Raw genomic sequence first — 27,483 nt, forward strand, 5'->3', positions numbered from 1 at the left:
ATTATTTGGCAGAAATTCATTAAAGTTTTTGTCAGTTTCTAATTGGAATTTTAGTTTTCTAAAATGTCAGGTATTGTATGGGATGACAATTAAACAGAGTTTTAGTTGATGATGTTGAATCTCTTTACCATTATCTTGTTTTACCTAGTGGAAGTTAGGTTAGATTATGTTCTGACTGTCCTGTTGCCAGAGCAAGGGAGAACAGGACATATGAACAAGGAGTAGGAATAGGCCATCCAGCCTCTCGAGCCTGCTCCGCCATTCAGTAAGATCATGACTGATCTGATAGTAGCCTCAAATCTGCATCACGCCCTGAGACAAGTTGCAACCGATGCCAATTTATATTTAATTCATATTGACCTATATATCTAGCAGACTATAATAGAAGGGGATAGAAGTCATTCTTCAAGCTAGTCAAGGCCATGGTCAGATCAAATCTGGAATATTGTGAGTGGTTCTGAGCACCATACCTTAGGTGGGGAAAAAATGGCCTTGGAGGGAGCGCAACATTGATTTTGGAAAATTATACCGGGTCTCCAAGGGTTTCATAGAATTTACAGTGCAGAAGGAGGCCATTCGGCCCATCGAGTCTGCACCGGCTCTTGGAAAGAGCACCCTACCCAAGGTCAACACCTCCACCCGATCCCCATAACCCAGTAACCCCACCCAACACTAAGGGCAATTTTGGACACTAAGGGCAATTTATCATGGCCAATCCACCTAACCTGCTCACCGTTGGACTGTGGGAGGAAACCGGAGCACCCGGAGGAAACCCACGCACACACGGGGAGGATGTGCAGACTCCGCACAGTCAGTGACCCAAGCCGGAATCGAACCTGGGACCCTGGAGCTGTGAAGCAATTGTGCTATCCACAATGCTACCCTGCTGCCCTAAAAATTACTGCCCTAAATTACAAGAAGTGATTTCACAAAGTAGAATTTAGAAAGATATGAGATGATTTCATCAAAGTTTCCAAGATAGTAAAAGGAACAGGTGGGGTAGATTGGGAGAAACAATTTCTGCTCATTGGTGAGTTCAAAATATTAGACCCAGACATCACAGGGTTGAAGCTAGGAAGTGTTTCTTCCCACAAAGATGGAATTGAACATTCTGAAATTCCCTCAGTGTACCCGAATAGGCGCCATAGTGTGGCGACGAGGGGATTTTCACAGTAACTTCATTGCAGTGTTAATGTAAGCCTACTTGTGACAATAATAAAGATTATTTTAAAAAATCTTTATATTCTCCACATTTTCATCAATGAACAACCAAAGAAAAAAAAAGAAAAAAACAAATACAGTAATAATCCCCCCCCCTCCCAAACAAACCGCTCCTGCTTAATATACAGACCAAAACATCCACCCATACATTCCAGGTTTTAAAAAAAACACACACATTAACAATCCGTAAACAGTGTAACCAAAGACAACAATACTGCCAACCCCCCTTCCCCCCTCCCTAATGTTCAATGGCAACCAATTCTTGGAAGTGCATAATAAACAGCCCCCATGAATTGTGAAACCCTTCCTTAGCCCCTTCAACTGAGATTTCACCTTCCTGAGAGTCCAAGAAATTCAAGTAGGTCCCCTCCCCACCAAGCCGTGTCACAGGATGGAGAAGCTAACCTCCACCCCAACAGGACCCGCCTCCAGGCAATCAGCAAGGCAAAGGCTAACAACATCTGCCCCCACACCCGCCTGCCACCCGAGCCTGTCCGAACCCCTGAAAAAGGCTTCTAGGGGCCCTGGTTCCAAGTTCACGAGCACTACCCCCGAGATGACCCAGAAAAAACTTCCCTCCAACAAACCCCTCACATTCCACGTAACTATCCTAACCTCTCTCACCCTCCCTCCCTCCACTCCTAACCACCATCCTCATAATTCCAGGCCCTGCCCACTGGGCTGGGCCCGCCCTGTTGCATTTCTACCACCACCACACTCCCATTCACTGGCCAACTTGAGCTAGCCAGTGTGGAGGCCCCTGCCCAGGCTTCAATCCCCTCCCTCCCCCGCCCAGTCCCAGGAAAACAAAGAAATACCCTTCAACACACAACCCCAGTGTAAACACACAAACCCCAAAGAACCATCATTGCGAAAGAAAAGACTCTTACCTAGTCCAAAGAGGCAACGTCAACTCATTTAGCACATCTGACAACGTGCAGTGAAAAATAGAACTACATACACTCCTCCACACCCCCTAGCCTCAGTCCAAGACCAATCCTCAGTCTCATTTCTTACTTCTGCCCCAGTCCTTCTGCCTTCACAAACGTCTCCGCCGCTTCCACAGTCTCGAAATAAAAGTCTTTGGAGTTGTAGGTCACCCTCAACTTAGCTGGGTACACTAGGCTGAACCGCACCCTGCTGTTATACAGTGCTGTCTTGACTTGACCGAAGGCCGCCCGTCTCCTCACCAACTCCACAGTAAAGTCCTGGTATATACGTACACCAGCTTCAGCTCACTTCACCTTCGGTTTCTGCTTTGCCCAACTCGGGACCTTCTCCTTTACGCGGTACCTACGGAATCAAATAATCACTGCTCTTGGCGGCTCATTCACCTTTAGTTTAGGCCTCCACGCCCTATGTGCCCCATCCAGTTCGTACCGAGAGCGATCTTCCTCCCCCAACAGCTCTGCCAACATCTTGGCAAAATACTCCGTCGGCCTCGGACCCTCCACCCCTTCGGGCAGGCCCACGATCCTCAGATTTTGCCGCCTAGATCTGTTTTCCATGTCCTCTACTTTGGCTTGCAGACCCTTGTTGGCCTCCATCACCCTCTGCCGCTCCTCACGCATCGAGGTGATTTGATCACTGTGTTCTGACAAGGCCTCTTCCACTCCCTTCAGCTTCTCACCCTGCTCCCGCACCTAGGCCGATGCCCTCAGCACCGTGGCCTTCATTGGGGCAATCGCCCCCTCGACCAGCACCTTCAATACTGCCATCATCTCCTTCCTCATCACCTCCATGAGCTTTGCGAACTGTTTTTCAAGTTCCACAATCATCACCTCGGCCCCACGCAGCGACCCAGCCTCAGCCTTCCTTCCAGTTGCTGAACCAAGCCTTCCACTGGACGGCGAACCTTCACTCACCCCCTTCTTCACGGCAGCTTTCCTTTGGGCTTTGGACATCTTTCTTCCTGCACTTATTTAACCAAAATTGCCCCTGGGACTGGGCATTAAATTCTAAAAAATCAAGCCTCGAGCAGGAGCCATCCAATGTGTGACCTCCTCCTGCATGCTGCCACCGGACAATAATAAAGATTATTAAGAAGGTTGGAACTGTTTTCCAGAAATAGCAATTGATGCTAGAGCAGTTGTTAATTATGAACATGAGATTGATAAAGTTTTGTTGGGCAAAGTTACCAAAGGTTATGGGACAAAGGCAGTTAATTACATGCAGTTAGGCTTCAAATTAGCCATGTTTTTATTGAATGCTAGAACTGGTTGGGGGCAGAGGGGGATTAAGTGGCCTACTCCTATGTCTATGTTCTTAATTTTAATCTTTAACAGTGACATTGTAGCCTCTAAATTTGCTCAAGTTAGAATTTTTTGCTGAGTAATTAAAAGGTTCACATTTTGCAACATATCTTAAAAATGTTCAGCACTGTGAAAACAATTTTGTTGTGGTTTTCCTTAACTAGTGTTTCTGTTTGTAGGTGGATGGAAATACCACAACTTTAAGCATGAGCGTTCACTTCAAATTGCTCAAAAGGCTGGTGGAAGAATCTGCTTTCAGTGAAATCCTCATTCCTTTGCAATCTGTGATGACTCCCACCCTGCCATCAACTGCAGGCACTCATGCAAACCATGACCCTTTCCCTGGTCACTGGGCCTACATTGCTGGTTTTGATGACATGGTAACGCTTCTATTTTACTTGCTCCAGTTTCACGATATTAACCTTCGTACTGACTACCTTTGTTGCTTCAGCATACCTCAAAGCTGCATGGGGAGAACATTTCTCTTCTGTATTGCCATGAACTCATTGCAATGCCAAATCCACTCTGAAAAGTTCTATCATCTACATCTCCATGTTGCTGTTGGGTGGCATTGGTACCTTGCGCATTCTTGACACATAGCTGTTTCACACATTTGTCCCTTTTAAGCCTTTAGTTTGGGAACAATTGGTAAAATGGACCAATCCCATCTATACTAAAAGCATCCTTTACTTGTAAACATATGCGGTGCTCAGTTTGCCAGAAACTCAGTTGTATGTGACAATGTTGGTTTTGCTGTCATTCAAAACACCATGCCATCTCTTCAAATTGTGAAGCCAGTCACTGCTGCCTCAACTATAAACTCATGCAAACCCAAGGTTTTAGATTATCTTGTCTTTCACATGAATAAAGCTTTGCTTTCCTTTCCATTTTAGTGCAACTACCAGCTGTGGAAATTGCTCTGTGAGCTTAAAATTAATTTTGCATTCAGCTTTATTTTTCATCCACACACACAGTACCTAACTTGGCTGCAGTTGTCGCATGAACACTTTCTCATGTCTCTCATCTGTCGTGGTTGCTTTGATGTTGGTGCAAACCTTTGATTGGATTGGGTGCAACAAGTCACCAGCATTCTACAACCGGAATCAGATTAATGGTCGTTTGCGCACTACATCAATTAACTAGCACCGACGTTGCTTGCAGTAATACCCACAAACAACTTGGCAGCACGGTAGCCTTGTGGATAGCACAATTGCTTCACAGCTCCAGGGTCCCAGGTTCGATTCCGGCTTGGGTCACTGTCTGTGAGGAGTCTGCACGTCCTCCCTGTGTGTGCGTGGGTTTCCTCCGGGTGCTCCGGTTTCCTCCCACAGTCCAAAGATGTGCAGGTTAGGTGGATTGGCCGTGATAAATTGCCCTTAGTATCCAAAATTGCCCTTGGTGTTGGGTGGGGTTACTGGGTTATGGGGATAGGGTGGAGGTGTTGACTTTGGGTAGGGTGCTCTTTCCAAGAGCCGGTGCAGACTCGATGGGCCGAATGGCCTCCTTCTGCACTGTAAATTCTATGATTCTATGATTCTCCTGGCACCGTGACACTGAATATGCGAGTGACTTTTGATCTGCTAATGAAGTAAGGCAGGGAGTGTTGCCAAAACATTTAAAAAAAATTTTTTTTAGTATGTTTATTCAGAATTTTTCAACAAAAATTTTCAACCATTCAAACCCCCCCCCATAACAAAAAGAAAAGCAAAGTCACAGAGCAAGACATATACATATCAATCCAACATAATACAGAACTTTGTACAATAGGTTCCTCCCGCACATATTGACTTTCCCATATGTTTATGTTTTTCCTTTCTCAAGTGCCCCTAGGAAAAAACCCTTTCCCCGCCCACCCTTCTACCCCCCCTCCCTCCCTGGGTTGCTGCTGCTGACCAACCTCCATCTAAAGCTCCGTGAGATAGTCTAGGAACGGTTGCCACCGCCTGAAGAATCCCTGCGCAGACCCTCTCAAGGCAAACTTAATCCTCTCTAGCTTGATGAACCCTGCCATGTCGTTTATCCAGGCTTCCACACTGGGGGGCTTCGCGTCTTTCCACATTAGCAAGATCCTCCGCTGGGCTACCAGGGACGCAAAGGCCAGGATACCGGCCTCTTTCGCCTCCTGCACTCCCGGCTCATCCGCCACTCCAAATAGTGCTAGCCCCCAACTTGGCTTGACCTGGACTTTCACCACCTTAGACATAGTCCTCGCAACACCCCTCCAGAACCCATCCAGTGCCGGGCACGACCAGAACATATGGGCGTGATTCGCCGGGCTTCCTGAGCACCCCAAAGAACCTACTCCGCCTCGCCCCTGTCATATGCGCTCTGTGAATAACCTTAAACTGTATCAGGCTGAGCCTGGCACACGAGGAAGAGGAATTAACCCTTCTTAAGGCATCACCCCACAGACCCTCTTCAATCTCCTCCCCCAACTCCTCCTCCCATTTGCCGTTCAGCTCCTCTACCAGAGCCGCCTCCTCCTCTTTCATCTCCTGATATATCACCGACACCTTGCCCTCTCCAACCCATACACCCGAAATCACCCTGTCCTGAATCCCCTGTGCCGGGCGCAACGGGAATTCCCTCACAAACGCCCTCACTTGCATGTACCTGAAAGCGTTTCCCGGGGGTTGCCCAAACTTTTCCTCCAGCGCCCCATAGCTCGCAAACGTCCCATCGATGAACAGGTCCCCCATTCTTCAAATCCCTGCCCGATGCCAGCTCTGAAACCCGCCGTCCATCCTTCCTGGGACAAACCGATGGTTATCTCTGATCGGGGACCACACCGAGGCTCCCATCGCATCCTTGTGTCGTCTCCACTGCCCCCAGATCTTTAGCGTTGCCGCCACCACCGGACTCGTGGTGTACCTTGTCGGCGAGAGCGGCAGCGGTGCCGTCACCAGCACCCCCAGGCTCGTTCCTTTGCAGGACGCCATCTCCAGCCTCTTCCATGCCGCCCCCTCTCCCTCCATCACCCACTTACGAATCATCGCCACGTTGGCTGCCCAATAGTAGCCACACAGATTCGGCAACGCCAGCCCTCCTCTATCTCTACTACGCTCCAGAAACCCCCTCCTTACCCTCGGGGTCTTGTTTGGCCAAAACATTATTGATATATCAAGAATTTTTATTGTAAACATGTAAAAGCAGACTTTGGCTGCCACTGCTGCACTTTGGAATTTACTTTCCAGGCTCCTTGTCTCTGAATAGAATTATCTTCAAAAATGTCTCCAAAGCTTTTCTTTTCAATGCCTGCACCACTTCTCTGGATTCTTCTGGATTCTGGTTTATTCGTAAATGCAAGTCATTGTGGTAAATTAAATCTAACAACAAAACCACACTTGTATACCATCTGCAATCAAATAAAAATTCCCCAGGTGCTTCAGAGAGATGTAACTAGATTTTAAAAATGGACCGAACCAAAAAAGAATCTGGACTCCATATTTTTAAAAAGGATGTAGAGAAAGTGCAGAAAGAATGATACCAGAACTTGTGGATACATTTATCAGGAAAGGGTGATTAGGCTAGAATTATTTTCTCACGAAAAGTGAAAGCTAAGGGATGACCTAATAGAGGTCTTTACTGTTATAAAGGATAATGATCAGATATTTTCCAACTTGTAGGGGAGAACAAAACTAGAGACATAATGCAAATGGCCAGCAAAAAATCCATAGAAAATTCAGAAGAAACTGATTTTACCCAAATGGTGGTAAGAATGTGGATCCCGCTACCAGAGTAGTGGTTGAGACAAGTCGTGTAGATACATTTAAAGAGAAGCTAAATAAGCATAGAAAAGAGGAAGAAACAGAAGGCAATGCTGATCAAGGTCGATGAAGAGGGTTAGAAGAGGCTTGTATTGAGCATAAACACCAGTATTGATTTGTTAGACCAAATGATCTGTTTCTGTGCTGTAGACTCTATGTAAATCTCCGTAAATGTTGGGAAAAGTGACCAGAATATTGGTTCAAGAGGTGGGTTAAAAGGTGCATCTTTAATCTTATGCAGTTTATCCCTAGGGCCTCGGAAATCTGTCAAAACTTTGATAGACGAAAGTTTTTCACATACCAACAATTGATATATGATGACTTGCACACGACAAGTATTATTACTTGTATTGTAATACATGAAGATTGAATACTGCATCCAGATGTTTTCATCTTCCCTTGTGCCAGGTTGAGATTTTAGCCTCTCTTCAGAAGCCAAAGAAAATCAATCTGAAGGGTTCTGATGGAAAATCCTATATTATGATGTGTAAACCAAAAGACGACCTGAGGAAGGATTGTCGACTCATGGAATTTAACTCGTTAATTAATAAGGTGTAGTATTTGAAAAGTTAACATGGCCATTGGAAAGTTGAAGCAACTTGTATGTTTAAATTAATGCACATTTGGAAATCCTGTTAAGTGTTCAGATGCTAAATTATATTTTCACGCAGTGTTTAGCAAATTCTTAACATGATTAGTGTATGAACAGGCAGCATGGTGACGCAGTGGTTCGCACTTCTGCCTCACGGTGCCGAGGTCCCTGGTTCGATCCCAGCTCTGGGTCACTGTCTGTGTGAAGTTTGCACATTCTCCCCGTGTTTGCATGGGTTTCGCCCCCTCAATCCAAAGATGTGCAGGTTAGGTGGATTGGTCACGCTAAATTGCCCCTTCATTGGAAAAAAGATTAGTGTATGAACTTTGAAGCCATCCAAATAAAATAGGCTAATCATTATTTAATTGTGGATTATTTTGTGTTTACAAATAAGGATGTGGTTTGTAGTTTGGGCATGTTATACATTGAATTTCATAACATGTAGCTTTTTTTAATATAATACTCAAGTTCTGTGGAAGTTGATTTGTGTAAATGCAGTGGTCTAAAAATCTTCTATATTTACATAAATAAATTGCCAGCTTCCCTACCAGGCTTGCCGCTTTGGAGCTTACTTGGGAGTTTGCTGAGGGTGTTAACTGTCAAATGTAATTGGCCAGGGTTATAAGATTAGGTCAATTTGCTCAGGCTTTGTTATCTCGGGTGGGGTTTATAAAGGAGAGACTTCATAGCTTTATCTCCTTGGACGGTTTATAAATTTTTGGTTAATTCCTGGAAATTTAATAAATTGGGTTGAGTATATAAAAGAGTAAACTGCACTTGAACCAAACTACCCGATTGCATACTGTTTTACAGAGGTTTACACACTCCCATCATCTGATTTCTGTATTTGTTAACGTTCAAGAATGTTACTACTGTTGCTATGTACAAATTTTTTTTTAAATGTTTTCCATATGGTTAGCACTGTTTTCCTTTATGTGAACAATATTCAGTCGTTGAGTTCACAGCGTCAGGAGCACTCCCTGATTCAACAGAGTCCCTGACACAGAAAAGTTTGAAAATCTCTGCTTTTATCTTTGATTTCAAAATTATTGCAGCCGACTGTTTCAATCGTAGCAGACTGAACAATGACTATAAATTTTTCTCTTTGTACTTCCACGGGATATTCGTCTCACTGACAAGGTTGTTGCTCATCCATAATTGCCCTTAAAGTGACTGGGCCACTTCAGAGGGCAGTTAAGAGTCAACCACATTGTTGTGGGTCTGGAGTCACGTGTGCCAGGCTAAGTAAGGATGGCAGATTTCCTTCCCTAAAGACCATTAGTGAACCAAACGGGTTTTTATGACGACTAACGAGAGTTGGCATGGTCATCATTACTGAGACTAACTTTCAATTCCAGCTTTTTCCACCTTCTGATTAAATTCCATCTGCTGCCTTGGGACTTGAACCCATGTCCCCAGAGCATTAGCCTGGGCATCAGGATTACCTGTACAGTGATATGACTTGCCATCATTTCCCTGAAACTTATAATAATAATCACATTATTATTTGCACTTCATTGATTAATGAGCTTTCTGGACACTTTGATGTTTGACAGTGTTTAAGAAAAGATGCAGAGTCTCGCAGAAGAGAGCTTCACATCAGAACATACGCAGTCATTCCTCTGAATGAAGAATGCGGTCTGGTTGAGTGGGTTAACAACACTGCTGGCTTAAGACACATTCTGAATAAGCTGTACAAAGAAAAAGGCAAGGATTGAACATATCATAAATGCATGTTGTTGAAGTTCCAATAAATAGAAGCTGTTGATAAATTGTAATCCAAATGTGCTGTGAAACACGGAGAATACAATATACATATTGCAAATTATATGCTTTATATGTTAAAATTAGTTTTTCTGCTAAGAGTGACAATAAGTGTTGATATAAGCTGAATAGCACAATATTAAAGGGAGGGGGCAGGAGTTTAATTTTTTTTAAATTAAATTAATTCTTTCCTGGAAGTGGGTGTTGCTGGCTGGGCCAGCATTTGTTGCCCATCCCTAATCACCCTTGAACTGAGCGGTTTGCTAGGCCCTTTCAGAGGACAGTTAGCAGCAACCACGTTACTGTGGATCTGGAGTCACATGTAGGCCAGACCAGGTGAGGACAGCAGATATCTTTCCCTCAAGGACGTGAGCCAGATGACTTGTTTTATGACGATCAGTGATAGTTTCATGGTCACCATTACTGAGATCACTTTCAATTTCAGTTTTTGATTGAATTCAAATTCCACCAGCAGCTGTGATTTGAACCCGTGTCCCCAGAGCACTAGGCCAGCCCTCTGTATTACCTGTCCAGCGACATTACCACTGTGCCGTCGTCTCCCCAAACATATGGCACCCTTGGTTCAAAAACAGAGGGATAGGATACAAAAGGCTGACTTTTTATCAACACCTGGAGATATCGAGAGCTCTAAAGGTTAATAGAATGTTCAAAAGGGAACTTAAAAATTAAATTAGGAGAACGAAAAGGGGACATGAAAGCATACTGGCGGGTAAAATAAAGGAAAATCCTCATTTCTTCTCTCAAAAGGTAGTGAATCTGTTAAATTCTTCACCGTAGAGGACTAAAGATGTTGGGTCGTTGGGTATGTTCAAGACTGAGATAGACAGATTTTTAATCAGTAAAGGAACCAAGGGTTACGGGGGTAAGGCAGGAAAGTGATGAGGATTATTATTTCACATGATCTCATTGAATGGTGGAGCAGACTCGATGAACCAAATGGCCTACTTCTATTCCTATGTCTTTATGGTCTTGACTATCTCTTCAAATATAACGCTCAGCTCATTAATGTACATATTTTGCACATTGGATTTTGTTTTGTTTGGCTCCTGGTATTCTAAGTTTTGCATGTGTTCTATGACAGGTGTTTACATGATTGGTAAAGAGTTGCGTCAGTGCATGCTGCCAAAGCAAGCACCTTTGGAGGAGAAATTATCTGTCTTTCAACAGCAGCTGCTGCCACGTCACCCTGCTGTCTTCCATGAATGGTTCCTTCGGACTTTCCCTGATCCAACTTCATGGTCAGTTTCTTAAATTTGATAACATGGGATTCTGCTTTCCGAACTACAATGTTAAGGGATTGAAGATATCTGTTTAGCAATGTTTTACCCTCATTTTTAGGTAACTCCTTTAGAGCATTTTATGAGGCCTATGGGAGTAGGTTGGTTTGGGTTGGGTTGGTAAAGTGGAATGGGTATTTAATGTGATCATCATTCAGTTGCCATGAAAGTCAAAGCAATTGTTAGTTTGGTTTTAAGAATCAATCACAGTAAAGATAAAATTTAAGACGGCAAGGGTGAGGTCAGAAATAATGGATTAATTACTGTATGTTTGCAGTGAGGATAATGGGATAATTGCTCATTTGATAGTCACAAAAATGGCTGTATGGTTAGTAATTAACATTTCATAATGTACTTAATTCTAACTTGTGCCACTAATCATATGCTTTCTGATAGATATGTTCTGTTATTTTGAAACTTCAATCTTCTAATTCCTTCCAATCAGGTATAGTAGTAGATCAGCCTACTGCCGTTCTGTTGCTGTGATGTCAATGGTTGGCTACATTCTGGGTCTCGGTGATCGCCATGGAGAAAACATTTTGTTTGATTCTTTAACAGGCGAATGTGTTCATGTGGACTTCAACTGTCTTTTCAATAAGGTAACTCAGTTTCCAGCATTCATCTTCTAGTGGGAGCATACATATACTTTATTTCCTATTTCTAATTGTAAACAGCCAAAGTGTATGAACTGGTATGAACTAAAAATTCTATCACTGATCGACTTTTCTCAGCAAGATTTCAGTTTCAGGCACCAGTGACCTGTGTGGTCAAGCCTTTACACATTTAATCTACTTCTGGCTGCATAGAGACGTTCTATATTGTGGATGAGAGGTTTGAAACAGCAGTGGTATTGACTTTGCCATCCTTCAGTTGGTGCTCTTTTGGTGGATAAATTATGCATTGAATTTCGCTTGCATTGTTTAGGAGTGTGTTTCTGCATTAGTAAAATCTGGTCTGGTAGAGATGTGGTCCAGCGACTTAAGAAATGCAAAATATATAGAGTCAACCATGATTCTACAGGCCTTTGTTCCATGATCAGCTGTCCGAATATCTGGCTTGGTGTCCACATTTTATGCTAATGCTCCTATGACATGCTTTGAGATGTTTTACGACACTAAAGGTACTTTAAAAATCACATTTTGGCTGTTGTTTTAAAAGTGATTGGCATGGATTTCACACTCAGCGGTGATGCTTGCTGCTGACTTCAAAGAAAGCTGCTTACAAAGATCTAGTAATCTCTGTGGTGTTGCTTTCAGGGTGGCACATTGATTGTGGCACCTCCAGGGATTTCCAACATCAAAGATGTAATCAAACAAACTAAGCAGCCAATCACATCAAAGAATTCTCACAGTTAGCAAACCAGAAAGTTTAGAAACACTTTAATATCTACTTTTCAATCACTTTACAGATAACAAAATAAAGACTGGGACATACATGAGGGATGCAGGTAGAAGCTGTAAGATGATCAGCTTAAAACAAAAATTAAATTTGGAAAGTTCTATTATAATAATATTTGACATCGCTTTTCAGGATCAGAGATGCTGTTCAACAACAAATTTGATCTTCGTACACCATTAAAAATAGTTACACTTCAATTAACATGGTGTTAATTTTTCTGTAGTTTTCTCAGCGAGACTAATAGCAGAAAAATTAAAGTTTGCACTAATTCAAGCGATTTTGTAAGATTTCCATCTGCGGGAACTTCAGCATAGCGTGTGGAATTACAACAACTTCTGGATTTCCATATTTAGCTGCGCATGTGTGGATGGCATAGTCACTATCTATTTCATAGTTGTAATGGTAGCGAATGCTGAAAGTTCTGCCATCAATACAGCTGCAACATCTGGGCACCCTTCTCCAAAACATTTAGGGTGCACTTGACTAGAATGACACACGCAGCACATTCTCTGCAGATTAAACAGTTGATGTCTAAACCAGTTTCCCATTGTAGTTTTAAAGTAGATTGATTTGCAAACCTCTGTTTTGCCATTGCCTGTCCCATGTTTTGGGGATCACCAACTTGTTGCTTAGTCAACGAAAAAAATCTCTCAGTTCAGCAGGTCTGGCAGCATCTGTAAGGAGAGAAAGCAGAATTAACGTTTAGAATCCTTTTGGCTCTTCGTCAGAACTAAAGAGAGGAAGAATGTGTTAGATATTAAAGTGTATCTGAGAGATCACAACAAAAAGTAGCCACTTCAAGAACAAGACAGGTGGGCTAGTGTGGGAGTGAGGTGGGGTGGAGGTGGCGGGGAGGGAGGGGGGGGTGAAATACATGAAGGGAATATTTTTAAAAAGGGATTTAAGATGGAGGAGAAAGGTTACATTCTAAAGCTGTCAAGCTCAATGTTGAGTCCCATAGGCTGCAAAGTGCCTACCTGGAAGATGAGATGCTGATCCTCCTGCTTGCGCCAGGTTTCACGGGAGCATTGCAGGAGCTTGTGAATGTTCTGTAGTTGAAAAAATCTTCTCATTTTCTTAGGGGGAGACCTTTGATGTTCCAGAAGTTGTCCCTTTTCGTCTAACCCACAATATGGCCCATGCCATGGGCCCAATGGGAACAGAAGGTTTGTTTCGCCGAGCCTGTGAAGTGACATTGAGATTAATGCGTGATCAACGAGAACCTTTAATGAGGTAAAGCATTAGATCTTAGTTATAGTTGGAATTATTTCAAATATATTTATTTAAGGTGTCATTATAAAATTGATTGACTTAACTTTTTTCAGTTTCATTGCTATCCTTATTGTCAGAGCAAACATTTATTTGTCTTACAGTGTTTTGAAAACCTTTCTCCATGACCCACTGGTGGAGTGGAGCAAGCCAGTAAAAGGAAGTGCAAAAGTGCAACCCAATGAAACTGGGGAGGTAATCAATGAAAAGGTCAGTGAAAAAAGATTTAGAGCTCTGACATATTCCCCCTACTAATCTATTTATCTTTGCCTCTGTTCTACACACCCATTTTTATCCAACACTCCTAACTGCAGAGACGGCCTATTTTGTTCAGATAAAGGTAGCTGGGACTTTGATTTAAATGTGTTGGACCATTTTTACAGTTATGCTCAGATGAGAGCAGACAGCATCCCTCATGTAAAATTAGATTTTTAATCTACAAAATTGAATGCACTGCAAGTTTTCTTCCCCTTCTCTATTTCATTGATACAACTATAGGACAACAATTTATGTATTTCTCAGAGAGCAACATAATCCCAAGGCACTTGACATGGGTGTTAACAAACAAAATTTGACACCAAGCTACATTAAGAGATATTCTCGCTGATCATCAAGGTAGGCTTTAAGAAGTGGTTTGAAGGAGTGAAGAGAGGTTGGGGTGGGAATTTCAGAGCTTAGGGCCTTGGCAGTCACTCTGGAATGATTAAAATTGGGGATGCTCAAGAGGCCAAACTTGGAGCAAATTAGAGCTGGGAGAGATTACAAAAATAGGGCAGGGCGAGGTCATGGGAGGATTTGAAAACAAGGATGAGAATTTTTAAAATTGAGGAAAGACTTAACTGGGAGCCAATGGATATCCATCAGAACAGGAGGATGGGTGAATAGGACGGTGTGACTTTGAATGTGAGTAGCAGAGTTTTCAATGACCTCTAGTTTAGAGAGGATAGAATGTGGGAGGGTGACCATGAGTGCAATGGAATAGCCAAGTCTAGAGGTAACAAAAGGCATGGATAAGGATTTCAGCAATAGATGAGCTCAGACTGGGGTCAGGTCAGCTGAAGTTGGTGGAATGGGCAGTCTTCGTTATGATAAACTTGAATAGGTCTAGCAACTCAAGACTGGGCATCCATGAGAAGCTGTGGGTCATCAGCAGCAACAGAATTGTACTCAAAAGCATTCTGCAACCTTATGGCCCAGCATATCCCTCACTCTATCATGACCACCAAGCCAGTAGATCAATCAATCCTAGTTCAATGAAAACTGCAGGAGAGCATGGCAGGAGCAACACCAGACATACCTAAAATGTGGGTGTCAACCTCGTGAAGCTACAACACAGGACTACGCCAAACAACATAAGCAGCAAATAATAGACAGAGCTAAGAAATTCCAGAACCAGTAGATCAGATCTATGCTCTGTAGTCCTGTCAGATCCAGTCAGGAATGGTGGTGGATAATTGATATCACCTTCCGCATCCTCAGTAATGGAGGTGCCCAACACATTGGCACAAAAGATGAGGCTGAAGCATTCACAACAATTTTCAGCCACAAGTGACCAGTGGATGATGCAGCTTAACCTGCCCCAAAGACCTCCATCAACACAGAAGTCAGTCTTCAGCCATTTCAATTTCCTCTACGTGATATCAAGAAACGGCTGAAGGCACTGGATACCGCAAAGGTTATGGACCCTGACAATACTACTGAAGACTTGACCTCCAGAACTTCCACACCCCCAGCCAAGCTGTTCAAGTACAGCAACAACACTGGCATCTACCTGGCAATGTGGAAAATTTCCATGTATGTCCTGTACTCAAGAAACAGGACTAATCCAATCTGACCAGTTATTACCCCATTGGTCTACTCTCGATCATCTGCAAAGACATGGAAGGGGTCATCAACAGCCCATCAAGCAGCATTTAAGCAATTAGCTGCTCAGTTTGGGTTCCGCCAGGGTCATTCAGTTCCTGACCTCATTACAGCCTTGTTTCAAACATGGACAAAGGAGCTGAACTCCACAGGTGAGGTCAGAATGACTGCCCTTGACATCAAAGGCAGCATTTGATGAGTGTGGCATGAGAACTAGCAAAACTCGAGTCCACTAGAATCAGGGGGAAAACTCTCCGCTGGTTGGAGTTATACCTAGCACAAAAGAAGACCGTAGTGCTTGGAGGTCAATCATCTCGGGTCCAGAACATCACTGCAGGAATTCCTCAGGGCAGTATCTCGGACCCAACCATCTTCAGATGCTTCATCAATGACCTTCCTCCCATCATAAAGTCAGAAGTGGGGGTGGTCGCTGTTGCACAATGTTCAGCACCATTTGCGATTCCTCAGATGCTGAAGCAGTCCAAGTCCATATGCAGCAATACCTGGACAATATCCAGGCTTATGCTGACAAGTGGCAAGTAGCAGTCATGCCAGGCAATGACCATCTCCAGAGTGAGAGAACCTAACCATACCCCATTAGCATTCAATGACATTACCATTGCTGAATCCCTCACTCAGTGAGGGGTTACCGTTGGTCAGAAACTGAACTGAACCAGCCATATAAATACTGATGCAACAGCAGGTCAGAGGTTAAGAATCTTGCAGCGAGTTTCTCATATCCTGACTCCCCAAAGCCTGTCCACAATCTACAAGGCAGAAGCAGGAGTATGTTGGAATACCCTCCACTTGCCTGGATGAGTGCAGCTCCAACAACATTTGAAGAAGTTTAACACCATCCAAGACAAAGCCTGCTTGATTGGTACCCCTTTCACTCACCTTCACTCCCTCCACCACCGACGAATAGTGGCAGCCGTGTGTAACATCTACAAGATGCACTGTAGTAACTCACCGAGACTCCTTGGACAGCACCTTCCAAACCCACGATTGCAACCACCTAGAAGGACAAGAGCAGCAGATACATGGGAGCACCCACCCCCTGGAGGTGCCCCACCAAACCACTCAACATCCTGACTTGGAGGTACATCGCCATTCCTTCACTGTTGCTGACTAAAATCCTGGAATTCCCTTCACAAAAGTACTGTGGGTTTACCTACACCTCTGGGACTGCAGCGGGTCAAGAAGGAAGCTCACCACCTTCTCAAGGGGAACTAGAGTTGGGTAATAAATGCTGACCTAGCCAGCGACTCCCATATCCTGTAAATTAATGTTTAAAAAAGACGTGGTTGGATCATGAAAATTGCGAAGGTATCTGTGTCATGTACAGATACGAGCGATGGAGTTAGTGGCTAAGGAACAGAACATGTGGTGGGGATTGAAGGCTTTCATCTTCTGAATATTTAATTGGAGGAAATTTCTGCTCTTTCAGTCCTGGGCATGAGACTGTCTTAGCAATTTAGTAACTGGAGGGGTTGAGAGAGGTGAGCTGTATGTTGACAGCATACATGTGGAAATGGACACTGTACTTGCAGATGATGTTGTCGAGGCTTGGCATGTGGATGAGAAATAGAAGGGGCCAATTCTTTTCTCGAAGTAATTCTTGATAGTGTAAATTGTGGTAACATGAGGTGACATGAGTAGAGCTGTTTCCCTTTTATGACATTATGAAGCAAGTTGGTGATAGATACTCCCTTTTCAAATTAAAGTAATCACCCTTTGGATTAAAGCACATCAATTACAATTAGTCTAATCTCCATGAAAGAAAAGCGATTGTTCATTTAAACCGTGGGTAAACCTCGGTTGAATTTTAAAGGGAAACAATTGCTCAACTTTTGAAGTGTTGATTTTTTTTTTAGGCCAAAACCCATGTTCAGGATATCGAAAAGCGACTACATGGAGTGATTAAGACGAGAAACAAGGTGAAAGGTTTACCGTTATCCATTGAAGGTCATGTTCACTACCTTATCCAAGAAGCAACAAATGTAAACCTCCTGTGCCAAATGTACCTGGGCTGGGCTCCATACATGTGAAAGAATTCACTGAAAGCTGCAAATCTGGTATAAAGAAGAAGCAAGATATGTAATTCATGGGGTAGCTGCTCGATTTGTATCATCTTTTATCTTCAGCTCTAAATCATCCACCGCATGTTGCTAATATTTCAGCAAATCAACTTTATATTATCGCAGTACACTTGGTAGTTGTGATTTTTTTTTTGACAACTTCGTTTAGGAACAGAAGTGTACATTCTTGTCAAAGAGACCGCATCACGAAGATCTGGAATTCTCTTTCACTTCAGAAGGCAAGACAAAGGACAAGCAATAATTTTACTGACGTCTGATTGAGTGCAGTGCAAATCTAGGAAGTAAAGTAACTATGTTTTCTCACAAGTACTCACAAGCCTGGAATTAAAGGCTTTCAAGACAATTAGGTGGACGAGGTAAGGTTTAACTGGAACAGAAAATCAGATATATGGAAACCTGATAAAGTATACAATCAGAGACTTGTTGATATAATAACACATGACTTAAAATTGTCAACTTTGAAAGCCAAACAACCTGAAAATAAGACTGATGAAGATAAAATAAATGGATTATTTTTGTGAACAGAAGTAAGGGGACTCAAAGGTCTGAGCCCATTGCATGCTGTCAACTTGCATTATATTAATGAACTTGTATTATAAACTGACTTATATTGATGTTTTTGAGGGGATAAAACACACACACACACACACACATTGGTGACCCAGACTATTCATTGGGATCAATATTATTTTCTCTGTTAAGCTATCATTAAGTTACTCCATTAAGATTGAACATAGTTTTGCCAGTTGTGAAATGGACTATGTGGGATCTGAGGTCCAGGGATGGCTCCTTGCAACTGTACAAACCCCTCTGCGTAGATAGCAAAGAATTTTTTCCACATCTGTAAAGAAGTGAAATACAACCTTGAGTGAGATGTGTAGATAAATGATTCCACAAACCTAATAGACGATGGTTGATACCGAAGTCAAAGAGTGTTGAGTTAGTCTTGTTATTTTGATTTTCATTGTCCCCCTTTGCATACAGTTTCCACTGTTTATGGTGCGGATGACCCAACGTTTAATCAACGTGTACGTCTTGGTTTCTTCTCGCATAAACATGAAATGACAGAAGAATATGCACATTTGTTGAAGTGTACTTTTATGGAGCAACCTCTTGTGCTAGTTCACGGTTAGTTGTAAAAACTTAACAAAAAATTATTTTTGAAAATATTTTTGTACGGGACTGTACTATTTGAAATTTAGTGATTTGGGACAGATTTTCTTTTTTTTTTACGTCCACGACCTTGGTTTACACTAATGTGAATTAAAACTTTTAAGATATACTTGTGTTTTTATAGAGTGTGATTTTAAATTCAGATAGCAGCAGAATTATAGCTTTTCCGTTCATGAGTGCAAAGATATTGTTTGGCAAAAAAGAGTGGCAAAAAACACAGTGAACCACCTGTACTGAATCATTACACCGGGCCACAGCTGCACATTGTTGTTCTCTATGGATGGACTGACATGGCAGGTTTACAAAAGTGAGAGAATGCTTCACAATCATGGTTGGGTGCATACATTGTATGGAAAACTTCTAGCCATAAGGATCTCATTTGCTCCCTTATTGAAGATTTGTCAGTTCTTCGAAGTACAGCTGAAATATAGAAAAAGCATCTCCTATCTGCGAAGGTATTGGACATGTTGAGCAGAAGGGCATACTTCACAAATGAAATATATTTTAAAATATTTTACAAATGAACAACTTAAATCTACGTTGTATCTTCAAAGTAAATATTCCAAAATGTTTTGCAGGACTGAGAACAGGCAGAATTTGACAATGAAATGCATCTGATATTTGGGCAGGTGGGAAGAGGTGGTTTCAAAGAGCATCTTTAAAGTGAGACAGATTTAGGGAGAAGGCTACAGAGCTTAGGGCCGAGACAACTGAAGCACAGCTACCAATGGTGGTCAAGACAATCAGAGATGAGTTAGAAGTCAGGATTGGAGGATTGCATTATTCTCAAAGTTTTAGGGCAGGAGGATGTTGTAGAGATAAGTTGGGACAAAGCTATTGAGTGACACGAACACAGTGGTGAGAATTTCAAATTTGAGGTGTTGCTGGATTGAGAGCGAACACGGGTCATTGAGGGTGAATGGGACTTGGTGCGAGTTCGGATAAAGGCAACCGAGTTGAATAAGGCATTTTCAGATGGTTGGCGATCACCCAGGGGAGCATTGGAATAGCTGAGTGTAGAGGTCATAAAAGAGAGGGAGGGTTTCAAAAGCAGTGTGGAAGGAGGATATGTGAATGGTACATCAGCTTTCTGCCAAATAGGATGCCAAGGTTGCAAACAGTCTGTTGGAACCTTGTGTAAGTTATCTAACAGCAAGTGGCTCAGATTTAATATTTGGATGGCCAGTGCTCTTGATAAATAGGATTATTCTTAGCAAGAACTTGCCAAACTGCTCAGAAGATGAGCTATTGATGTTCTCAAATGGGAATGTGTTCTACCTAAATCATACTAGTTTAAACTAGTATGGCAGGGGGGTGGGCACGGGAGCAATAGGTCAGAAGGTGAGAGCATTGAGGGAGAACGAGGGAATAGGGACAGTGTGGCTCTGAGGCAGAGCAGACAGGGAGAAGTTGCTGAACACAGCGGGTCTGGTGGCCTGAAGTGCATATGTTTTAATGCAAGAAGTATTACGGGTAAGGCAGATGAACTTAGAGCTTGGATTAGTACTTGGAACTATGATGTTGTTGCCATTACAGAGACCTGGTTGAGGGAAGGGCAGGATTGGCAGCTAAACGTTCCAGGATTTAGATGTTTCAGGCGGGATAGAGGGGGATGTAAAAGGGGAGGCGGAGTTGCGCTTCTGGTTCGGGAGAATATCACAGCTGTACTGCGGGAGGACACCTCAGAGGGCAGTGAGGCTATATGGGTAGAGATCAGGAATAAGAAGGGTGCAGTCACAATGTTGGGGGTTTACTACAGGCCTCCCAACAGCCAGCGGGAGATAGAGGAGCAGATAGATAGACAGATTTTGGAAAAGAGTAAAAACAACAGGGTTGTGGTGATGGGAGACTTCAACTTCCCCAATATTGACTGGGACTCACTTAGTGCCAGGGGCTTAGACGGGGCGGAGTTTGTAAGGAGCATCCAGGAGGGCTTCTTAAAACAATATGTAGACAGTCCAACTAGGGAAGGGGCAGTACTGGACCTGGTATTGGGGAATGAGCCCGGCCAGGTGGTAGATGTTTCAGTAGGGGAGCATTTCGGTAACAGTGACCACAATTCAGTAAGTTTTAAAGTACTGGTGGACAAGGATAAGAGTGGTCCTAGGATGAATGTGCTAAATTGGGGGAAGGCTAATTATAACAATATTAGGCGGGAACTGAAGAACATAGATTGGGGGCGGATATTTGAGGGCAAATCAACATCTGACATGTGGGAGGCTTTCAAGTGGCAGTTGAAAGGAATTCAGGACCGGCATGTTCCTGTGAGGAAGAAGGATAAATACGGCAATTTTCGGGAACCTTGGATAATGAGAGATATTGTAGGCCTCGTCAAAAAGAAAAAGGAGGCATTTGTCAGGGCTAAAAGGCTGGGAACAGACGAAGCCTGCGTGGAATATAAGGAAAGTAGGAAGGAACTTAAGCAAGGAGTCAGGAGGGCTAGAAGGGGTCACGAAAAGTCATTGGAAAATAGGGTTAAGGAAAATCCCAAGGCTTTTTACACGTACATAAAAAGCAAGAGGGTAGCCAGGGAAAGGGTTGGCCCACTGAAGGATAGGCAAGGGAATCTATGTGTGGAGCCAGAGGAAATGGGCGAGGTACTAAATGAATACTTTGCATCAGTATTTACCAAAGAGAAGAAATTGGTAGATGTTGAGTCTGGAGAAGGGTGTGTAGATAGCCTGGGTCACATTGAGATCCAAAAAGACGAGGTGTTGGGTGTCTTAAAAAATATTAAGGTAGATAAGTCCCCAGGGCCTGATGGGATCTACCCCAGAATACTGAAGGAGGCTGGAGAGGAAATTGCTGAGGCCTTGACAGAAATCTTTGGATCCTCGCTGTCTTCAGGGGATGTCCCGGAGGACTGGAGAATAGCCAATGTTGTTCCTCTGTTTAAGAAGGCTAGCAAGGATAATCCCGGGAACTACAGGCCGGTGAGCCTTACTTCAGTGGTAGGGATATTACTGGAGAGAATTCTTCGAGACAGGATCTACTCCCATTTGGAAGCAAATGGGCGTATTAGTGAGAGGCAGCACGGTTTTGTGAAGGGACGGTCGTGTCTCACTAACTTGATAGAGTTTTTCGAGGAGGTCACTAAGATGATTGATGCAGGTAGGGCAGTGGATGTTGTCTATATGGACTTCAGTAAGGCCTTTGACAAGGTCCCTCATGGTAGACTAGTACAAAAGGTGAAGTCACACGGGATCAGGGGTGAGCTGGCAAGGTGGATACAGAACTGGCTAGGCCATAGAAGGCAGAGAGTAGCAATGGAAGGATGCTTTTCTAATTGGAGGGCTGTGACCAGTGGTGTTCCACAGGGATCAGTGTTGGGACCTTTGCTCTTTGTAGTATATATAAATGATTTGGAGGAAAATGTAACTGGTCTGATTAGTAAGTTTGCAGACGACACAAAGGTTGGTGGAATTGCGGATAGCGATGAGGACTGTTGGAGGATACAGCAGGATTTAGATTGTTTGGAGACTTGGGCGGAGAGATGGCAGATGGAGTTTAATCCGGACAAATGTGAGGTAATGCATTTTGGAAGGTCTAATGCAGGTAGGGAATATACAGTGTATGGTAGAACCCTCAAGAGTATTGAAAGTCAAAGAGATCTAGGAGTACAGGTCCACAGGTCATTGAAAGGGGCAACACAGGTGGAGAAGGTAGTCAAGAAGGCATACGGCATGCTTGCCTTCATTGGCCGGGGCATTGAGTATAAGAATTGGCAAGTCATGTTGCAGCTGTATAGAACCTTAGTTAGGCCACACTTGGAGTATTGTGTTCAATTCTGGTCGCCACACTACCAGAAGGATGTGGAGGCTTTAGAGAGGGTGCAGAAGAGATTTACCAGAATGCTGCCTGGTATGGAGGGCATTAGCTATGAGGAGCGTTTGAATAAACTCGGTTTGTTCTCACTGGAACGAAGGAGGTTGAGGGGAGACCTGATAGAGGTATACAAAATTATGAGGGGCATAGACAGAGTGGATAGTCAGAGGCTTTTCCCCAGGGTAGAGGGGTCAATTACTAAGGGGCATAGGTTTAAGGTGAGAGGGGCAAGGTTTAGAGTAGATGTACGAGGCAAGTTTTTTACGCAGAGGGTAGTGGGTGCCTGGAACTCGCTACCGGAGGAGGTGGTGGAAGCAGGGACGATCGTGACATTTAAGGGCCATCTTGACAAATACATGAATAGGATGGGAATAGAGGGATACGGACCCAGGAAGTGTAGAAGATTGTAGTTTAGTCGGGCAGCATGGTCGGCACGGGCTTGGAGGGCCGAAGGGCCTGTTCCTGTGCTGTACATTTCTTTGTTCTTTGTTTACATATCCTGATTCCATATCTCATCTTCACCCAAGCGTGCTCATGTAAATTTTAAAAACTGGTTCGCATCGCGAAGGGGATGAAGAAATGCTTTAAAATACCAACAAAATTTAAAACCAGTATTACTTGAAAATCAACCTGTTTGGCAGGCTACGCAACCACTTTCGGCAAAACTAGATTCTATTATGGGTTATAAAGAAATGAATGAACCTTTTGAGGGATCAGTCCACATTTTATTGTCAAGCATCCTTCACTCAAAAGAAATTTCATATTTTGATTCAGGATTTTTTTAAAAATCAGAACAGGTGCAATTGGAACTTAGAAGTTTCTAGATCATACTCCTGATAGTTCTCAGACCTGTGGGCGATTCCCAACCCATTTGGTTACCATCCTTTGGAGCATATGGATGGCTTAACCGTTTGAATACCGATTCCAGGGTCCCATGTTTGATTCCTGGCTTGTGCGGAGTCTGCACGTTCTCCCCGTGTCTGCGTGGGTTTCCTCCGGGCGCTCCGGTTTCCTCCCACAATCCAAAGATGTGCAGGTTAGGTGGATTGGCCATGCTAAATTGACCTTAGTGTCCAAAACAATTAGGTGGGATTCCGGGGATAGGGTGGAGCCGTGGACTTAAGTAGGGTGCTCTTTCCAAGGGCCGGTGCAGGCTCGATGGGCCAAATGGCCTCCTTCTGCACTGTAAATTCTATGATTTTTAACCTGCCCTCCTCCAAATGATGTAAAGCTCAACATACGTAGATTGAATAAAAGGGCGAAGGTACTGAAATAATTGTGGAGAATCAGTTAAGCATTGATGCAGTGAGTTCATTTGTTTGTCAGGTTGTCTTCATCTGTATCCAGTCAGGAGCCTTCATGTTGCAACATCTATTTTCATCTTGAAAACCCTTGAAACCGTTTCTGATCGTGGTTTTGTCCCAGGCTTTTCGAAGAAAAATGCCATTTGAATGGGTGTGAAGCTAATACAATTATTATATGCTTAATTTGTGCAGATGTTTTAATGTTGTTATGGCAGGCAGCGCACTGATGGAAATGTTGGTGCAGTCTCCCCTGATGAAGAAACATCTGCAAAAGGATAGAGGATTTGTTTTGTAAGTTTGATTGGCAGCTTTCCAGGGCTGCATTATCTTGCTCCACAGATGTTGCCCAATCTAAGTCTTTCCAGCATTTGCAGTGTTTTGCTTTTTGGGTATAATAATGTTTGCTGACCTGGCAAAAGCTTATAGTCTTAATTACTACCTTCCTTCGATAAGCTGAAGTTTGATTTTCGGTGATGTTATTCTCTTCCCACATGAAGGACTCCTGTTCACGTTTGAACCTTGGGCAAGTTCATCCTTTAAAAGGGCAGACAACCATGAGTTACAGGCTACAACAAAGTTCGCAGTATTCTGATATTTTTTTTAATTTAGAGTACCCAATTCATTTTTTCCAATTAAGGGGCAATTTAGCGTGGTCAATCCACCTAGCCTGCACATCTTTGGGTTGTGGGGACGAAACCCATGCAAACACAAGGAGAATGTGCAAACTCCTCACAGACAGTGACCCAGAGCCAGGATCGAGCCTGGGACCTCGGCGCCATGAAACAGCAGGGCTAACCGCTGCGCCAGCGTGCTGCCGTTACAGTATTCTGAGTTTGGCTGCAAGCAGGTTTATAGAATCCTCTTGGAACGGTGACAAACTTATTTATGGAGCAATATATTTGCCCTTTGCACAACTGCAGCACGGTCGCATTGTGGATAGCACAATTGCTTCACAGCTCCAGGGTCCCAGGTTCGATTCCGGCTTGGGTCACTGTCTGTGAGGAGTCTGCACATCCTCCCCGTGTGTGCGTGGGTTTCCTCCAGGTGCTCCGGTTTCCTCCCACAGTCCAAAGATGTGCGGGTTAGGTGGATTGGCCATGATAAATTGCCCTTAGCGTCCAAAAGAAGTTAGGGGGGGTTACTGAGTTAAGAGGATAGGATGAGAGATGGAGTGGAGCCGAGTTTGGGAGAAAGCGAGGGATGTCCTTGGGACTTGCATGCAGAGGGAGAGTGACAAAAGTTGCCCTTAGTGTCCAAAATTGCCCTTAGTGTTGGGTGGGGTTACTGGATTATGGGGATCGGGTGGAGGTGTTGACCTTGGGTAGGGTGCTCTTTCCAAGAGCCGGTGCAGACTCGATGGGCTGAATGGCCTCCTGCACTGTAAATTCTATGATAATCTATGATTCTATGATAAACTGAATAGTGAGTCACATTTGTAAGCAAATGCCTTTCCTAATGTTGAAAACATAATCTGAAAATCCTTGGGACTGGGAGCAGTGAAAAAGAATTCACAAAGGTATTCCTCCTTTTTCCTCAAAATGGAGACATTTATGGTTGTAACTACCAAGGGTTCTGATCAAATTACTAAGCTGTTATTTTTCCAACTAATTATAATTATCTTGTCTCCAGCTTCATCTCCTGGGATACTAAATTGTATAATTTAGTTTTACACACAAAATTCTGTAACTAGTCATAATTAGCTTCACAAAAGCGGGGGGGGGGGGGGGGGGGGGGTGCTGGCGTTGCCGAACTTGCTTCATTATTATTGGGTGGCGAATGTGGACAAGGGGCGGCGGTGGTGGGAAGGAGAAGGGGTAGAGTGGGTTAGGATGGAGGTGGAATTCTGTCAGGGGTCTAGTTTGAGGGCTATGGTGAGGGCAACATTGCCAATGGCTCCGAGTAGGTATTTAGGGAGCCCAGTGGTGCCGTCCACGGTGAAGATGTGGAATCAGCTGAGGAGACATTTTAGGATGGAAGGCATGTCTGTGCTCACGCTGTTGTGCGAGAATCATGGGTTTGAGCCGGGAGGATGGATAGTGTATACAGGAGGTGGAGGGAAGTGGGGCTGGTCAAGGTGAGGGATTTGTATTTGGAGGAAGGTTTCGCCAGTCTGGAGGAGCTAAGGGCGAGGGTAGAGCTGCCATGGGGTAGTGAGTTAGATATCTGCAGGTTAGGGACTTTGCACAAAAGATCTGGAGGGGGTTCCATAGGTTGCCGGGATACACTCTGCTGGAGTGACTGCTGCTTCCGGATGTGGAAGGGGAGGGAAAAATTTAGGATATATATATAAATGGCTGGGGGGGGAGTGAGGCACTGCGAAGGGTAAACGGGACCTCTTGTGCAAGGATGAGCCTGATACAGTTTAAGGTGGTGCACAGGGTGCAAATGACTCGGGCGAGAATGAATGGGTTCTTTCAGGGGGTAGGTGAGTGTGAGAGGTGTGGATGCGGACCAGCGAATCACACGCTCATGTTTTGGGGTTGTGAAAAATTGGGAAGATTCTGGGTGGGATGTTTGTGGTCTTAGCCAGGATTATGGAGGACGAGGTGGACCCGGATCCTTTGGTGGCAATATTTGGGGTTTCAGAGAAGCTGGAACTCATGGAGAGGAGGAAGGCTGATGTGGTGGCCTTCGCCTCTCTGATTGCACTGCAGTGAATTTTGCTGGAGTGGCGGTCAGCATCGCCACCGGGGGTAGCGGCATGGCTGGGTGACCTGTACGACTTCCTGCGGTTAAAAAAGATAAAGTATAAGTTAAGGGGCTCAGCAGGGGAGTTTGAGAAAAGGTGGGGGTTGTTTGTGACCGTGTTTGAGGAGCTACTCGTCGGTGGGGGGAGGGGGTGAGAAAGGGGAAAGATCTGGGGCGAGATTCTCCGACCCCCCACCGGGTCGGAGAATCGCCGGGGGCTGGCCGTGAATCCCGTCCCCGCTGGTTGCCGAATTCTCCGGAACCGGAGATTTGGCGGGGGCGGGAATCGCGCCGCGCCGGTTGGCAGGCCCTACCCCCGCGATTCTCCGGCCCGGATGGGCCGAAGTCCCGCTGCTAGAATGCCTGTCCCGCCGGCGTGGATTAAACCACCTCTCTTACCGGCGGGACAAGGTGGCGCGGGCGGGCTCCGGGGTCCTGGGGGGGGCGCGGGGCGATCTGGCCCCGGGGGGTGCCCCCACGGTGGCCTGGCCCGCGATTGGGGCCCACCGATCCACGGGCGGGCCTGTGCCGTGGGGGCACTCTTTTCCTTCCGCCTTCGCACGGTCTCCATCATGGCGGAGGCGGAAGAGACTCCCTCCACTGCGCATGCGCGGGAATGCCGTGAGTGGCCGCTAACGCTCCCGCGCATGCGCCGCCCGGAGATTTCATTTCCGCGCCAGCTGGCGGGGCTTCAAAGGCCTTTTCCGCCAGCTGGCGGCGCGGAAATTAGTCCGGGAGGGGCCTAGCCCCTCAAGGTTGGGGCTGGGCCCCCCAAGATGCGGAGGATTCCGCACCTTTGGGGCGGCGCGATGTTCGACTGATTTGCGCCGTTTTTGGCGCCGGTCGGCGGACATCGCGCCGATACCGGAGAATTTCGCCTCTGTATAGACTGTATAGTTGATTGTTTGGAAGTATGTTTCCCGGGGTGATTATTTCATGTAACCTGTTTTGATACTTGTTTGTAATGAAA

At 44.5% G+C, this 27,483-nt stretch overlaps 1 protein-coding gene across 1 annotated transcript in view; it reads left to right on the forward strand.

The window, feature by feature from the left end:
* The window catches only part of LOC140389628 (serine/threonine-protein kinase ATR-like), a 119,840-nt gene extending 101,035 nt beyond the window's left edge, over nucleotides 1-18,805 (forward strand). Inside the window, exons 40-47 of the mRNA XM_072473911.1 lie at nucleotides 3,653-3,853; nucleotides 7,649-7,792; nucleotides 9,389-9,539; nucleotides 10,699-10,855; nucleotides 11,340-11,493; nucleotides 13,374-13,525; nucleotides 13,666-13,771; nucleotides 17,299-18,805. Of these exons, the coding sequence (XP_072330012.1) occupies nucleotides 3,653-3,853; nucleotides 7,649-7,792; nucleotides 9,389-9,539; nucleotides 10,699-10,855; nucleotides 11,340-11,493; nucleotides 13,374-13,525; nucleotides 13,666-13,771; nucleotides 17,299-17,472 (1,239 nt within the window). The 3' untranslated portion in view covers nucleotides 17,473-18,805. The remainder of the gene's footprint in view (nucleotides 1-3,652; nucleotides 3,854-7,648; nucleotides 7,793-9,388; nucleotides 9,540-10,698; nucleotides 10,856-11,339; nucleotides 11,494-13,373; nucleotides 13,526-13,665; nucleotides 13,772-17,298) is intronic.
* Nucleotides 18,806-27,483: the final 8,678 nt, after the last annotated feature.

Source organism: Scyliorhinus torazame, chromosome 14 (genome assembly GCF_047496885.1).
Source record: "Scyliorhinus torazame isolate Kashiwa2021f chromosome 14, sScyTor2.1, whole genome shotgun sequence".
Taxonomy (NCBI): Eukaryota; Metazoa; Chordata; class Chondrichthyes; order Carcharhiniformes; family Scyliorhinidae; genus Scyliorhinus; species Scyliorhinus torazame.